Source organism: Sciurus vulgaris, assembly GCF_902686455.1.
Source record: "Sciurus vulgaris genome assembly, chromosome: 1".
Classification (NCBI taxonomy): domain Eukaryota; kingdom Metazoa; phylum Chordata; class Mammalia; order Rodentia; family Sciuridae; genus Sciurus; species Sciurus vulgaris.
The window spans coordinates 149,642,993-149,660,719 of record NC_136461.1 but is presented as its reverse complement, the minus strand read 5'-3'; the positions used below and the strand labels follow the sequence as shown (position 1 = coordinate 149,660,719).

General features: G+C 39.7%; 1 protein-coding gene across 1 annotated transcript in view; it reads left to right on the top strand.

The window, feature by feature from the left end:
* Positions 1-8,794, top strand: part of SBSPON (somatomedin B and thrombospondin type 1 domain containing) — a 32,077-nt gene extending 23,283 nt beyond the window's left edge. Inside the window, exons 3-5 of the mRNA XM_079140674.1 lie at positions 3,538-3,628; positions 6,078-6,254; positions 8,592-8,794. Coding sequence (XP_078996800.1) covers positions 3,538-3,628; positions 6,078-6,254; positions 8,592-8,709 — 386 coding nt within the window. The 3' untranslated portion in view covers positions 8,710-8,794. The remainder of the gene's footprint in view (positions 1-3,537; positions 3,629-6,077; positions 6,255-8,591) is intronic.
* Positions 8,795-17,727: the final 8,933 nt, after the last annotated feature.

Below are 17,727 nucleotides of genomic sequence, written 5' to 3'. Positions count from 1 at the left end.
TCTTTTTCAATACTGGGGATTGAACTCAGGGGTTCTTTTACCACTGAGCTATATCCCCAGTCTTTTTATCTTTCCTTTTTTTTAAGAGAAGTTTTTGCTAAGTTGCCCAAGCTGACCTCAAATTTATGATCCTCCTGCCTCAGGCATGCATCCCTGTGCCCAGCTAGAAGTGCATAGCGGTCTACTTTTACTTGTGTAACTATAGAACCTTATCTAAGGATTCTATTCAGAAACTATAGTCATATATTTATTTCCCTTCTACATCCTAACCTCATTATTTCTGAGCTACACTTTAAGTGCCATACCTTTGAACTGTTTTTTTTTTTTTTAATTTTTAATTTTTTTGGTACAAGGAATTGAACCTAGGGGTGCTTAACCACTGAGCAACCCTCCCCCCCTTTTTTGGACACAGGATCTTGCTAAGTTGCTTAGGGCCTCACTAAATGGCTGAGGTTGTCCTTGGAATTATAATCCTCCTGCCTCAGCCTCCTGAGCCACTGGGATTGCAGATGTGCACCACTACATCCAGCTTCTTTGAACTTTTGTAATGATATATACAGGACAAATTAGATCACATGGTTTGAGCTAAAGAGACATATCCTGAAGGTTTTATAGTCTGATTTATGCGAAGCTACAAGGACTTAGCAGTAAATTTATTCTTCACAGTTATATGTCAAAGAACCGAAATGAAAACATGAGAAAGCTAAAATCCTGTAGTTGTTTTGTTTCTGATGATTGGGTCTGAGAGACACAGGGAAGGATCTGGATACATGCTCTCATTTGCTCCTCTTAATTCTGTCTGTGGATTTTAGAAATGCAAAAGCTACAACCACATTTAGAAAGCATGACATGCTCGTTTTGGAAAACAAACTTTTTGCAAGAGAGAGTCCCACAAGCCAGGACTCTAAGGGTTACTCTAGGTGTAGACAGTTGTCATACTGGGGAGATTAGGCACCAAACCACAGGACACAAGAACTATACCTGCAACTCTTGGGAGTAAGTAGTTACCTGATGTTGGATTGCTCTTGTCTTGGATTCAAACGGACGCCTCATTAAGAAAATCTAAGCAGGAATTGAGGTCTGCCATCTTGTGGCAGTAAGGAGCCAGGCAAACATCTTTTTTGCATCCAGTGCCTCACACAACATCAGTCTCTACCTGCCCTTCCTGGGAGTTTCTAAAACAAAAGGCAGGAAGTTTGTTGAGCATCTCAGTTGCCAGGCTAAGTACAGTCGGCCTCCATAGACACAGACTCTGCATCTGCAGATTCAACCAACCAGGACTGAAAAGTATCTGGGTGAAAAACAAAGAAGATTCTGTACTGAACACGTGCAGACTTTTTTCTTGCCAAGAAAAAAAGATATGATTTAGGGCTGGGGCTGTAGCTCAATGGTAGAGCGCTTACTTTGCACATGTGAGGCACTGGATTTGATTCTCAGCACCACAATAAGCAAAATAAAGATATTGTGTCCATCTACAACTAAAAAAAATTTTAAAAAATATGATTTAAAGTATAAGAGAGGGGCTGTAGCTCAGTGATAGAGTGTGTGCTTAGCATGCACAAATTCTTGGGTTCAACCCTCAGCACCACATATGCACACAAAAATGAGTATATGGAAGGATGTGCATAGGTTACATGCAAGTACTATGCCATTTTCTTAAGGGACCTAAGCATCTGCTGCTTTGGGTGTCCTCTTGGGTCCCCAGAACTAAGTACTGTGATGGGCTGACAGATCTGGCTCCATGAGACTGTTATAAGCCAGACTCTAAGGGAAATGACTAAACAGACTCCATTTTGCTCTGAGACTCCATGTTATGTAGGAAATAAGCTTCTCCCATGGGAACACCCTGCCTCTGTGCCCATCATCAGTTACTTAGTGTGACATGTTTAGCAATACAAAATGACAATTGCTATGTAAGGAAAAATTGCTCTCTTTTGATTCCTATTGCTCCTAAACAATGTACTGTGTGAATGGTGATTGTGTGGATGTTAGTAACCATTCTTTAGTTTGTACCTAGGTAAGGGTCATTTTGACCCATTTCCCCCTCTGTTGATGATCTCATGATGTTAGTTTGTAATTTCAAATCCTAGCAACAGACACTTATGATTGATGTGATTTTTGGTATAAGAACCCCTACAACACTGTGGTCGGGGCTGTTCTACCAATAGTCATTTTTTGGGGTATTGTGTGAGACAGCCAGCCGGACGGCTTAATAAAGACTCTCAAATTTGGACTTCTCAGTGGTGATCGGTCTGTTCTTAAGTCGTACCCCATAACAGTACCCACGAATACTGAGGATCAACTGTGTAGAAACAGAGAACCATGGGGGAAACCATAGGACCTGTGCGTTTTGGTGGTAGTCCGATCGATGACTTTGTTCCTTAGTGTACAGGCCCATCCATTCACCGCACAACTATTTATTGTATTTATTTATCTATTTTTTTTTGGCAGTAGGGATTGAACCCAGAAGGCTTTACCACTGAGTGACATCCCCAGCCTGTTTTAATTTTTTTAATTTTTTTTTAAATTTTGCTTTGAGTCAGGGACTCATTAAGTTGCTGAGGCTGGCCTCGAACTTGCGATCCTCCTGCCTCCATTTCTTGAGTCTCTGGGATTACAGGCATGCACCCCTGTTCTGGGCTGCACAACTACTTACCGAGTGTGTCAATGTGTGAGGGGTATGGTAATGGACAAGGCATCACCCTGCCTTTCTTGAGCTGACTGTGAAGTGGAATCAAGAGGCTATTCGGGGTACTGTGTACCCACCCTCCACTGTGTGATGAAATAGGACAAGACAAGATCAGAGGCAGGAGGGATTCCAGGTTCCTTTTCTTTTCTCTGATCCAGATTGTCAGAGTTGGGGTGGGGTTGGGGGAAGAGGAGGAAGAAGGGGGTCACTGGGAACTTCCTTTCCCCAGGGCTGTGTGGGGACTCGCTGTGCAGGCTGGTACTTCGCAGTCACCTGGGCACTGTGTGGAGGGCAAAGCTTCCAGGCGCTAAGGAGCACCTACCTCTGCTCCTGTTTGTCCTTTCTCATTTCCTCTCTCTTGGAGTGTTCTCTCTCCTTTCATTCCCTTTCCTCTCTCTTTGGTCTTCCTTCCTTCTCTTTTCTGTTTATTCTTTTACTTTATTTCCCCTCACTTTCCCTTTTCTTCTCTATTTCTTTTTCATTTTTAAAAAGGCCCTTTCTCTTGTAATCTCTATCGCCTCAGTCCCCGCCCCACTTGCTTTCTCCTCATCTCTTTATCATTTCCTGGCTTTTCTTCCTGGCTCCTCACCTTTGTCTCAGGTTTATTACTGCAGATGAACGTCCTTGTCAGAGGCCTACAGTTGCTCTCTCTGCCGTCTTCATGCACACAGGTCTTTAGCCAATTTGGTTCTGCAGACCTTGGAACTAAGCCTTACTTCACTCCCTGATGGTGTACTAAGTGCGCAGGTTTTGGAGATGGAGACCTTGAGACAGGCATGAAACCAAGTTTGGGAAACCTAGCTCTGAGTACTTTGACTGTGGATTCAACCTAATTCTCCCTCTTCTAGTCCCTGCCTTCATAACTACCTCTGCCTTCAACAAGGAGAGAACAAGACAAGCTGTGTCTCCACAGTGGTCTACGCACACAGAGGATGCCGGGTAATTTGGTGCTTTTATAAGAACAATTTATTATGTTTTCGATTATACAAGTCTGTTTGCAAGAGTCAACTTGGTTCCACTGTTTTCTTCTGTTATTTGTTCACTGACTTCCAGTAAAATATGATTCTTCACCATAGCTGAAATGCACTTATCCCCTCCCTGTTTGTGTGGGACTGTATTTAACAGTCTCTGATGCCTGATCTCTAAAAAGAAGCAAACTGTATAAAAATGAGATGATATTATTTAAATTAATCACACCAAGGGTGCTCCTCTTGTAGGTTTAGGGAACTATGGATTCTAGCACCATCTCTGGTGAATTTAAAAGTGGCACACACTTCAGCCTGAGGATTTCTGCCCAAACCCTGCACGGCACCCCCCCCCCCCCCCCCCCCCCCCCCGCCCCAGTGCTGGAGATTGAACCCAGTGGCACACTAGGGACGTACCTCCATGCCTAGGTAGAGGATTTCTTATTGAAACCACCCCTGTGCTCACCTGGGTCCACTCTTCCGTCATTAGTTAAGGGAGATCAGATGACTGCATGCTCAGATCCCCACAGTGCCACTCAGTAGACATAAGTTGTTCCACCTCAGTTTTTCCTTCTTAAAGAATAAGAATATTAGTACCTACCACATGGGGTTGGTAGGTGCACTTAAGGAAATTACAGCACTGCAGAGATGTCTGGGTTACATTGTCTGAGGCTGACTGAAACTGCATCTTAGAATTTCCTCCCTTAATAACTAGATACCAGTTACCTTTAGTTACTAATAAGTAGCACTTACCATTGTTAAAAGATCTCTCTCTCTCTCTTTTGGGTTCTGGAGATTTAACCTAGAGGCCATTTACCACTAAGCCACATCCCCAGCACTTTTTACTTTTTATTTTGAGACAGGGTCTCAGTAAGTTGCTTAGGGCTTCACTAAGTTGTTGAGGCTGGCCTTGAACTTGCAATCCTCCTGCCTCAGTCTCCTGAGTTGCTGGGATTCCAGGCACTGTGCTCAGCTATTAAAGATCTTTGAAGTAGACTCTCCAAATATTTTCCATGTAACCTATTACAACTTATAATTTGATGGATGAGAAATTATCCCATGGAACTGAAAATGGAACAAGTTTCTTCTACAACAACTCAGGCTTTATACTGTGTTTTGTTTCCCTGAGAACTAGAAAATGATGTTACTTTTAACAAAACAACTCTCAAATATTTGCCCATATCTGGATCCTCCCCTGGGACCTTCAGAGTCTAGACATGTATGTTGGAGTTTTCCACAGGTCAGTGTAAGGTGACACTAACCTGTCACAGTAAACATAGCCCAGCTCCCCAATTCTGTTTTCATCTGTGATGTCTGATAAGACTTACATGTTCATCAGAGATCCCCGATCATGCAAGTGAGCTGGGTAGGGAATGTGAGGGCTGGGAACATGTGTGAGACTGAACAGCATAGCTGCTGGCCTGGGTGTTGAGGGTACATCCTCCTGAACTCATATTTAAGGGTTCTCAGATCTTGTCCAATTTATGTAACATTTTTCCCCCTTGTCATACCAGAGATCAAACCCAGAGGTGCTTTACCCCTGGCTACATCTCCAGCCCTTTTTTATTTTATGTCGTACTGAGGATCAAACCCAGAGGCTCTTTACCATTGAGCTAATCCTTAACTCTTGTTATTTTTTGAGAGAGGGTCTCACTAAGTTGCTTAGGGCTTTGCCAAGTTGCTGAGGCTGGTCTCCTCTTGCCTCAGCTTCCCAAGCTGCTGGGATTACAGGTATGTGCCACTGTACCCAGCCCTTTTATAAAATTTGGAGACAGGATCTTGCTAAGTTATTGAGGCTGACCTCCAATTTGGGGTCCTTCTGCCTCAGCCTCCTAAGTCACTGAGATAACAGTTGTATGCCACCATGCCTGGCTCCCATCCCCCCCATCTTTTTTTGGGGGGGTACCACTGAGCTACATCCCTGGGCACTTCTTTAATTTTTGAAACAAAGGTCTCACATAGTTGTTCAGGCTGGCCTTGAACTTGTGAACCTTCTGCCTCAGCCTCTTGGTTGCTGAGATTACAGGTGTGTGCTATCACACCTGACTCAATTTATATAATTCTTCAGAACATAAGCCAAGCTACCAAGGGCTAATTTGCTCCTAAAACATGTGCCTTACACACAATTTAGTGATCTGATTGGAAAGGATATAGGCTATCTAAATCTGCAAACTTGTGTTGACCAGGTAATTGAATAATGGATTGAAAAGAGTCAAAAAGGTTTTCTGTGGTTGTTGGTTGCATGTTGTCAGAGTTTAGTGAATAAGAAACTTTAAAACCTCTGTGATTGGTGTGTAGCTTGTGAAGATCAGACTCTGCTCCAGTCTGCCCAATGCCCTTGGAGATGATGACTTCCTAAGACTTTCCACAACATCAGGCCTCCTCTGATAACAGCAAGGACATTGTTACTTCTTTTGCTCTAGATACTGTATGGAGTTCAAAACAGAGTCCCTGACGCCTCACTGTGCTCTGGAGAACCGGCCCCTGACTCGATGGATGCAGTACCTCCGAGAGGGATACACTGTGTGTGTGGATTGTCAACCTCCAGCCATGAATTCTGTGAGCCTTCGTTGTTCCGGAGATGGCCTGGACTCTGATGGGTAAGGGAGGGAAACTGATGGAAGGACCTGTTACTCATGTCGAGGGTCTGTCCTCTGCACAGCCAGAGTGGCTGACCAGTATGTAACAAAAAGACATGATCTGGGCCATGAGGAGAACAATCTGTGCAGCTGTCCCAGAGCGTGGGGCTTCAGTTCTGTCTGCGAACTCAGAGGCTTTCAGTACCACAGTTGCATGGGTCAATTTGATTTTGGGAGTTTAGTTTAAGCTCCCAGATGACCACCAAAAATCTGATTGCTCCAAAGCCATGTTTTGAAGACAACTTGTATCTGAATCTCTTGGAATGGAGATTTAAAATATGCAAATTCCTAATCCCACTTCAGTCAGACCAGCAGAAATCAAAATCTTTGGGAGTTTTTTTTTTTTTTTTTTTTTCCTGTTACTGGGGATTGAACCCAGAGGTGCTTTTACCCACTGAGCTACATCCCTAGTCTTATTATTTTTTATTATGAGGCAGGGTTTTAATAAGTTGCTGAGTCTCCCTAAATTGCTGAGACTGACCTCAATACTTGTGATCCTCCTGCCCCAGCCTCCGAAATCTTTGGGATTATAGATGTGTGCTAACGGGCCTGGCTGGGGTGGATTCTTAATAATCTTAGATCAGAGGTCTAAACTTTTTATAGAAAACTTTTTATATAAAATGCTGGAGAGTAGATATTTTCAGCTTCACATCCCATACATCAGCCACTGTCTTAACTACTCAACTCTGACATTGTGGCATGCAAGCAGCCATAGATGCTATGTAAAATGTTGGCTTTGTTCAAACAAAACTTTATTTATGGATACTTAAATTTGAATTTCATATGGTTTTCATGTGTCATGAAATATTATTCTTTTGGTTTTCCTTTTTAAAAAAATTTTTAGACGTTGATAGACCTTTATTTGAGTCATTTATTTATGTGCAGTGCTGAGAATCGAACCCAGTGCCTCACACATGCTGGGAAAGCACTCTACCACTGAGCCACAACTCTGGTCCCTTGATTTTTCTTTGAACACTTGAAAACATATGGATCATTCATAACTCACAGTGTATATAAAAAGAGGCAGCAAGTCAGATTTGACCTATGAGGGGTCACAGCTTGCTGACCCTGCCCAGGTGATTCAAACCCACAGGGACATTTCAGAACTACTGCCCAAAGGAGCTTTTTCATGAAATCATCACCAGGATATAGTCGTGGGCTCAGCTCTGCAGGGTAATAATTCCACATCCATTTGCCATTCTATAGATCTATCCTAGACCTGATAATGCCATTTATAACTAAGAGAGGAATCAATTTCATGCTGGACCAGCTATTGGACAAGGATCAATTTAGGTTACACTTGGATTATAGTTTTAAGTATGTCAGGTGAAACTGGTCAAAAAACAGATTAAGAACTAAAATATTGAACTTTCCTGTCAATTTTCATTCCCTTTGTATGCTTTAATACTTAATAATTTGAATTTATGTTTATTAGTCACTTGTGCCCAAAGGCCTCTATTGCATACACCATACGAACAATAAAGTTGGTGAGGAATGCCTATCAAATGAAACTTAATATTTAGACTTAATATTTTTCTGAATACCTCATCCATACTTTGACTTTAAGTGATTTTATAATTCAACTTGTACCCAATAAAGTAAGTACTTAAGCCCTGGCTAAGGTGCTAGTGACTTTAAAAATAATAATTTTAATAATCTGGCTTCACTTTCTTTTCACTACTCCATTTTTTTATTACAAAATCGAAGAGTTGGAAAGGGATGAAAGAAGTAACTGGGCTTAGACCTTCCTAGCTTAAATATACATGAAATAGCCATTCACCTTTATGTGGCACTTGTGTTCAGATCAAGTGGGAGAACTGGACACAGTGAACCCAAACAACTCTCCCAACATGAGAGTGTCCTTAGATAGAGATCAACTGGAAACTTACTTTGATGGAATCTAAGGAAAGAAATCTCTTTTGTGGTCATTTTTTTTTTTTTTTTAATTCTTTTTGTAATGAACTTCAAAATTCTGTGTGATCAGATTCCTTACCCCCCACCCCCCATATTGGGGATTGAACCCAGGGGTGCTCTACTATTGAGCTTCATTCCCAGTCCTTTTTACTTATTTCAGGACAGGGTCTTGCTCAGTTGTTGAGGCTGGCCTCAAACTTGTGATCTTCAAGCTTGGAGCTCAGCCTCCTGAGTAGCAAGGATTACAGACATGTACCACTGCACCTGGTCTCGTATCTTTAAAAACAACAACAAAAAAACCCCACTTCAATGTATAGTTCTGCATATTAGAATTTTCAGTGGTTTGCCCTTAGTGTGACTAATATTTTCAAAATATTATTTCAGAAATCAGACTCTTCATTGGCAAGCAATCGGCAATCCTCGATGTCAGGGAACCTGGAAAAAAGTCCGGCGAGTAGACCACTGTTCTTGTCCAGCAGTTCACAGTTTCATTTTTATATAGATCATCATGTAAATATTTCAAGATGTGTCTGTAAGCATGCTAAATATTGTTAGGTTGTGTTTAACACTTCATAAACTATAAAAACTATCGTGCCAAAGTTCCTGAACACATCATTGCCACACACTGAAGCAGAGAAAGAAAATTTAGGGGCTAATTCTCAAGGAACATTCTCAAGGAATGTATATTTTTATTTTTATAAGTTGAGGGCTTACAAAACCTCCTGAGGGTGTATGTCCTCGATCTTCCATCCAAACACAGAATACATGTCCATTTGCACTAGAATTACTATTCCATGGTCCAATTTTTTGGTAAGTTATTATTTAAGGGTAGCTACGCTTTGACTCTTGCATCTTTTTCTCTCTATTCCATATCTCTTAAAAGTTCCTCACTTTAAAAAACAATGTTATAGAGCTAGGCACTGTGGCACATGTCTGAAATCTCAGCATCTCAGTAACTTAGGAGCTGAGGCAGGAGAATTGCAAGTTTAAAGCCAGCCTCAGTAATTTAGTAAGACCCTATCTCCAAATAAAAAGGTCTGGGAATGTAGCTCAATGGTAGAGCACCCCTGAGTTCAATCCCCAACTAATACACACACACACACACACACACACACACACACACACAGATATGGGTGTGTATATAAAATCTCACATATTTCCCATATACTATTCTATAAATCCTAAATCAATAATTCCAAGCAAATTATCCCAAGTAATTGTCCATGGGGCAAGTTGTTTAAAATTTCAGTGAATATTTTATAATGAAAAGCCAACGGCTATGCTAAAAATATTTTTGGAAGGAGAAATTTTCTTCAGTTAATTGGGAAGATTAGTGAAATGCCCATTCTAGGCCAACAGGAATTCCTTTCAATGTTATAATTTTCATGAAGAGAAATTTTGGTCCTGATGAATGAAACAATTGCTTTCATTAAGAAAAATTCTACCACCATTTGCATCTAAGATTATTTCCGAGGCTTAAAACCTTAACTTGAATAAAATAATTATTCAGAGCCAAACTTGAGGTGTGCATACATACTCCCCCCCACCCCCTTTTTTTTGCGGTGCTGGGGATTGAATCCAGGGCCTTGCGTACATTTTCTTATGTTTGGGGTGGAGGACATGGATTTCACTGTGGATGCTGTGATCTCACCCACAAAGACAGATCTCAGTCTCCTTCCTCTAGGATGGGAAGATTACTGAACGGAAGGCAACATGATGCACTAAAGTATCTGGGATGACAAGTCATTCTGCAGACAGCCACAGAGCCTAGACCCAGCTCCTCACTGGGGGCTCAGCTTCAGTAAAAAGGCTGAAAATGCTGAACACTGTGCTGAATGAGCTTATTAGCCCATTTCAGTTTTGAAGCAGGTTTTATATTCAGAATATTTCCTTTGAAGAATTGACTCTTCAGATTTAAATCATATAAAATTCCTCTGATTTCAATGTTATTTAGTAACAAACTAAAATAGATACTTCTTTTTCTGGTGGGGAAGGGCAGAGTACCAGGGATTGAATGCAGAGGCACTTGACCACTGAGCTACAGACCCAGCCCCTTTTATTTTTAAGACAGGGTTTTTCTAAGTTGTCCAGGCTGACTTCAAACTTGCAATCTTCCTGCCTCAGCCTCCTGAGTCACTGGGATTATAGGCGTGTGCAACCATGCCCTAAGATACACATTTCTTGGAATTTATCATGTAATAACAGACTGACAACGGCAAGATTGAAAAGGGATGGAAAAGTCCCCAGTATTTAATACTGAAAGTAGTAATATTTCTGACTATATATACTGACTTAACTGCCAAAGTTATTTTAATGGAAAATTAATTTTAGAAATTAATGATAAAAATATGAATCTCATCAAGGCTAGTGACTTCAACTATAATTTCAGTATTAACATTTTAAATCCATTTAAAAATAATTATAAAGCAGAATTTTTTAAAGATATATCTGGTTACTTTCCAATGTTACTTAAAAATTTTATATCAGTAAATAAACTTTCTTGTCACGTTTATAAAAGTTCTTCACTTGTTTGATTAAAAAGTAACCCAAAACTTCTGGACCAGTCAGACAATGCATAAAAATTTCACCAAAAGCAAAACAAAAAACCTTCATAATTTATAGGTATAGGTGAAATAACCACTAAGAACAATCTTGCTCTGATGCATTTATGGTTCCAATATGTGTTACAACATTTAACATAATTGTGGTGTATAAAATCAATTTTTCACCTTATGCATTTAATTTTGGTGCACAATCACTAATTACTTTCACATTGAAGTTATATTTTTGCTGTTTCTATTCTTGAGAAAATTTCATAGGCTAAAAGACCTAACTATTTAAATAATGGTTTTGAAAAGCTCATTATTAATTCTAGCAAAGCTCTAGGAAACATTTCGGAACTGAAACATGCAGTCCATGTGATTAATGAAGAACCAAAAGTTTTTATTTTCAAAGTTAAAGATCAAAGTATTTAGAAACCTCTTGGCATTCTTTTTTAATGAGCCCCTTAGTGTCAGGGTCCTTCCCGCAGGCAGTCTACGATGATTTACAGACTCAAAATCACTTATTAGACTGATTTTCAAAAGTGAATGTGGAAAGTAACGTGAACAAAAATAAATATGCCCACCAGGAAAGAAGGGGAAAGGAATTAGAAATAATGATCATGTAGAAAAGTGGAAGAGAAGGAAAAATAAAGACTGGGAAAAAAACCAAGATGAACTATAACTGCACCAAATTTTTTTTTTTTTTTTTTATGAGCCTTGCTTTGTTTTTATTTGAGAATGTCAGAATTAAGCATAAATAGCAATAATTTATATTGTTTGGGTCTCTTTTGGCATAAAAATTTTAGTTAACCATTTTTTCTAGGTAGGCACAAAACTGACGTAGAAGAATCTGGTTTGTGCCCTTTAAGAATATTCTAGTGAAGAAAGTTCATACCAACAATTGCAAGTTGACTTAGAAAGCAAGGTGAGGTATTCTGCAGTTAAGCAATCAGAAGATGAACATTTTAAAGGGAAGTGAAACTTCTAGATTTCTGTGACTGATGCACATATTCACTCTCTTCTTCCTAAAACCCACTTGAGGTTACAGGACTTACCAAAGAGACTGACTCCATAAACAGATGAGAAGCAGGATGGGTAGAATCAGCCCAGTGATTTTAAAGAATCTTTGTGACGATCGGAGGCAAATGATTCTACTGATGGATAAGCCAGAGGGACCTGTTCTTGCAAACATGTAGAGAAGATGGTCGAGTGAGATGTAAAGGCCATTATTCCTTAGAGAGGGGAGCATCTTATGTGCCCACAGAGCATAAGATAATTTTTTTAAAAAGTTCCTTCCCCTTGAGACAAAAATGTGAAACTTAAAATCAAGGATTAAGAAAATTACTGTTATATATAACCAATTAGAACAAATAAAAATTTAAAAAAAGGATTAAAAAAAGAAAAACAAATTAGGAGACGAAAATACAAGGAAGAGGATCAGTCAAAGAGATCCAACGTCTGAGAAATGGGAATTCTCTAATGTCCACTGAGTGCCTTGCTCATTAGTTTTCCTTTAAAAAAAAAAAAAAAAAGCATTGCACCAAGGCACATTATCATGAAATTCCAGATCTTCAGATATACAGAAGAATCTAAAACCTGAGAGGAAAAAAGCAGGTCACATGTGAAGGATCAGTAATTAGAATACTGAATGATATTGAATATTAGAATGATACTGAATTATTCACCTGAATTAAAATGATATTGAATTATTCACCTAAGCAATGTTACAGTTTGCATGTGAGATGTCCCCCAAAAGCTCATGTGTGAGACATTGCAAGAAGGTTCAGAGGAAAAATGATTGGGCTGTAAATCTTAACCCAATCAGTGAATTAATCCCCTGATAAGGATTAACTGAGTGGTAACTAAAGTGGTAGGGTGTGTAGCTGTATATATTTTCTATCTGGAGAGTGGATTTTTCTCTCTCTCTGCTTCCCTCCACCACACTCTCCCACCATGATGTTCTGCCTCACCTTGAGTCCCAAAGAACGGAGCTAGGCTTCTGTGGATTGAGACCTCTGAAACTGTGACCCCCCAAGTAAACTCTTCTTCCTCTACAGTTGTTCTGATTGAGCCTTTTAGTCATAGCAGTGAAAAGCTGACTAAAATAAGCAACATTTGAAGAAGGAAGGTAATAGAGCAATAAACAGAAAACATTTTCCAAACTAAAATTCTGTGTCCAATAAAATTATTACTAATCAAATGTGAGGATAGATGATATTCTCACACATGTAAGATAGAAAAAATTTCTGTTCTATGCACCTTTTCTGGGAGGAGGTGCTCAACCTAAACAGTACTGTAAACCAGTCAGAGGGTGCAGGAAATGAGGAATGCCCAGGAGAGAGAAGACAGCTTGCTATTGGCCTGGGAACAGCCTCTTGAGAACAGAGGATGAATGGCTTCAACCAGATACACCAATGGGAAGGCCGACATATTTCAAGGGGTTTATTGATTTTTGATTGGGTTAGAGAATTTAGAGATGAATAAGTGACAGGCACATAGAAACTACATAGCTCAGGGGTAAATAACAGGTCCAAAGTTAAAATAATATAAACACAACTCATTTAGTCAAAAAACTGACAGCTGTGCTGAAAGAATGGTGGAGCCCATGTATGGATGGGATGTCTGTATGTGGGGCGCAGTCAGGGATTATGCAAGAGGCCCAACACTTCATCAAGCACAGTAAGAGGTCAATAATATAATGCCTCATACTGAAAAATAGCAAACAGGAGTTTTTTTTTGTTGTTGTTATTAGGAATGAACTCAAGGGGTACTCTATCACTGAGCTACATTGTGAACCCACTCCAACCCCTTTTCTTTCTCTTTTTTTTTTTGGTACTGAGGCTTGAACCTAGGGATGCTTTACCACTGAGCTACATCCCTAGCCCTTTTTATTATTTTTATTTTGAGACAGGGTCTTGCTCCACTGCTTAGGGCCTTGCTAAGTTGCTGAGGCTGGTCTTGAACTTGTGATCCTCTTGCCTCAGTCTCCCCCATAGCTAGGATTAAAGGTGTGAGCCACCACACCTGATGGGAAAGAGTGTTTTCCAACTTAAGTCATGTAGAACAATTTTAGTTTTAACATTATGAACATGTATTTCTTTCATAAAATTGGAAATAAAAATTTGGGGAAGAATTATCAAAATATGACACTAGTTAAAATGTGGCATGGTTCTGAGCTACTTAGTTGAGGAATAAAAAGAGACAAGGAGAGAAAATATGTTAACCTTGAAACTTCTTTGAGTTATATGAATTTTGTGATGCAGGATTACGGTTTTTTTTTTTTTTTTGCATTAACTATATTTATAGGATCAAATGTAAATAGCATACTATATAATCATAATGTAGGTTTGTTGGTTTATGATTTTTTAGAATCAATCCATACCTAAAAAGGCTGCAAATGGTAAAACTAAAACCAAGCCAACCAACCAACAAACTCCTTGTCAATGTAAAAGTAATAGCCAACTAGAGGCAGGAGTGGGAAGCTGGGCCACACGGAGGTGCAGAGGAGCAGAGGTCCTGATTTCCTCATCCTACAGGGCAGAGCCAAGGAATTCTGTCTAAAGCTGATGGCACAAGAAAGAGAAATCCAAGTACATGAACAAATCAAATTCAGGAGGAGCACAGGAAAGGAAGAGGGATTCCCACGAGGAGCTAAATATCTTGACTTACATCAATGAATTGCAGTTAAGGTTTCAAACAAGGTTAAGTAACCAAGGAATGAATGGAAACAAACATGTTGTTTAGAATGGGGATGAGGAGAATCACCAGAACATGTAAAACTAAGAACTGCTAGGGTGAAAACCTCTGAAAACTAGAACTGGGAGGAGCAAAAGCCCTTCTCACAATTTACTGCCACTCTGTATCTTGTGTGTATGTGTGTGTGTTTGTGTGTGTGGTGCTGGGAATGGAACCCAGGGCCTTGTGCTTGACAGGCAACTACTCTACCAACTGAGCAGCTATATCCCCAGCCTATATCCTTTAAAAAAATAAAATAAAATAAATAAATATATATATATATTAGGATACAGAGAATGACCTGGAAAGATAGAAGAGTTTTTTAAAAAGATACTCAATGGAAGCTGACTGAAGCACATCTTGCTTCTGTTCCTGCTGTGCTTTGCTGGTGATGTAGCTCAGTGGCAGTGTGTGCTTGGCATGAGAGTTCAATAGCCAGCACCAAAACAGCGTAACTGCAGGGCATGGTGACACACACCTATAATCCCAGCAACTCAGGAGGATTAGGCAGGAGGATCACAAGTTTGAGGCCAGATTCAGCAACTTAGAGCCTGTTTCAAAATAAAAAACAAAAAGGGATGGGGATATGGCTCAGTGCTTAAGCAACCCTGGGCTCAATGCCCAATACCAACAAAGAATAAAGAACAGAATAACCGCTGGCCAGAAAAAAATTCAATAAATGTTAAAGGAAGTAAGCAAAATCAAGAACAGCAAGGGTTAGCCAACTTTAGCTAGTAGGCTAAATCTAACCTGCTGTTTTTATAAATTATGTGTAAATTATATACATACATACATATATATATATATATATATAGAGAGAGAGAGAGAGAGAGAGAGAGAGAGAGATTATAAGTGATAAAACCAAAACCAAACTAAGCAACAAAACCCTTGACAATATAAAAGTATTTGTAAAATTATCAAAACACAGCCATACCCACTCACTGATATATATATATATTGTCTAGAATTAATTCCAAGCAGAGAATGCAGAGACTATGTCCTATGAAGCCCACAATATTTACTATCTGGTCCTTTGTAGAAAAAGTTTGCCAACAACCATCCCACATCTCAGGACTTAAGATTGTTAGTATTTAATGTAACTATTGATGGGGTCTGATATAGATGTGCCATTTTTTGTCCTTGTTGTTTTTGCTTCCCTCCTTTCTTTATGGATTAAATGATTTTTAGTAAAGCATTTTAGTCTCTATTGGTTGTATTATCACTTAGTGAATTTTTTTTTTTGGTACTCAGATTTAACCCAGGGTACTTTACCACTGAGGTCTATCCCCAGTCCCCCTCACTCCTCCCCAGTCCTTTTTGTTTTATTTTCACACTGGGCCTCAGTATATTGCTGAGGCTGGCTTTGAACTTGCAATCATCCTGCCTTGGCATCCAGAGTCACTGGGATTACACATGTGTGCCACCACTTCTGGCTTAGTGTATTTTTAAATCTAATGACTGCAATATTTATAACTAACTTTTCATGGTTTGAACTAATATTACATTTCATGTGAAAATAAAAGCCTAGCGGCCAGCAATTGGAAACAACCCTGAAGCTGAATATATAAATGGACAGTCTATATGAGAACATAACCCTGACACACCACCTCTGCAGTAACCAGTCCTCTAGAAGCCAAACCCAAACCCCTGAAGTGATCCGTTCAATGGCCAGGACTTGGCTAATGACTACCAACATTCCAATATTTTGCCCCCATCTCGGACTCAGAAAAAGGCAAATGTTCCCCAAAACAATCACATAAAATGCCTGCTGCTATTTGATTTGTGTCCAGGTTGCTCATGTCAAAAACTTCCAGTGTATGAAGTCTGTTAGTTTTACACTATATAATACATGCATCTGCCATATTTAAGGGATTGTGACAAACTCTTGCTACAGCAAGTGCTGAATAAATGTTTATTTTCATTATTGGGTGGTCTCTATTCTCACAACTCAATTGCTCATCAATAGCACAATAACTGATGAAACCATATAATGGATGATACAGAAATGCAAATAAGCCACAGCTACATACAATTTGGATTGAGTCAAAGATGGTGAAGAATACTTAGAACATTTAATTCCCTTAATGTCACAGGAGTAAAACAAAAAAAGATACTCTCCCACATTTTGCAGATTGGATTGGAGTACAGGAATCCTTCAACCCATGGCCAGGCCGCCTACAACTCTGACTTAGCATCCTCCTTTTGTAGAACCTAAAGATCAGTCAGAGATGAAGGTTTCTAGTACTCTCAGGTGTTTTTCTGAAAAATGTGTCTAGTCCTGGGCATGTCCAGACTCCCTGTATATATGAGAGCCCGAACTCCCCAACATATCTCCTCCCCACCCTTTCCCTCCCAAGTTTTTTGGTCTGTTTGCTGCTTATGCCATCCCCTTCCCTCTGCCCCAGGTGGCTGCAGGCAGCCTATTTTAAAAAGCTTTGACAAACACCACTGGGGAGGTTGGTCTAACTTAGAGGGTGAAACAAATGCAAACTTCTGAGCTGAACCTCAGGGACAAACAGGTCAAAATGCACAACCAGTTTTTTGAAGACAAGGTCTGCATTGCATTCTTTGGCACTAAGTTGTCACAGCAGTTGCCAAGCTGGGGACTAGTGTATGGTAGGAGGGTAAGGAAAAACACCAAAACCTCCACCAAAATTTAAGTTTTCAGCCAGGAGTGATGGTACACACCTGTAATTCCACCAACTCAGGGGGCTGAGGCAAGAAGATCTTGTTCCAGGCCAGACTGGGCAACTTGGTTAGCACCTGTCTCAAAAAATTAAAAGGCTAGGGATGTAGCTCAGTAGTAGAACACCCCTAGGTTTAATCCTCAGTACTGCAAAAAAAGAAAAAAAAAATTGCTTCATTAAGCATTTCCTTGGTTGTTCTAGGTTTTTATTAGATATTGAGGTTTCAAAAATTTGACTCCTGTTAACTTAATGGTTATCTTAATAGAGGGACAGAGTTTGGGAGTTCCCTATCCTATTTTTGATTATATCACCCTACATAATATTCTAACATGATTAGACTTTAGAAATGAAGGATATGTTAGTGGTTGCCAGGGAGAGTGGTATGGTTTATACAAAAGCAACTTAAGGGATTCTCATGATGATGGAGCTGTTCAGGATCTTTGCCTCTGGTGGAGAGATGAACACAAATGATAAAATTATTTAGAACTACACACTGAGTACAAAACTAGGAAAATCTGAATAAAATGAATGGTTTCTATTAGTATTGATTTCCTG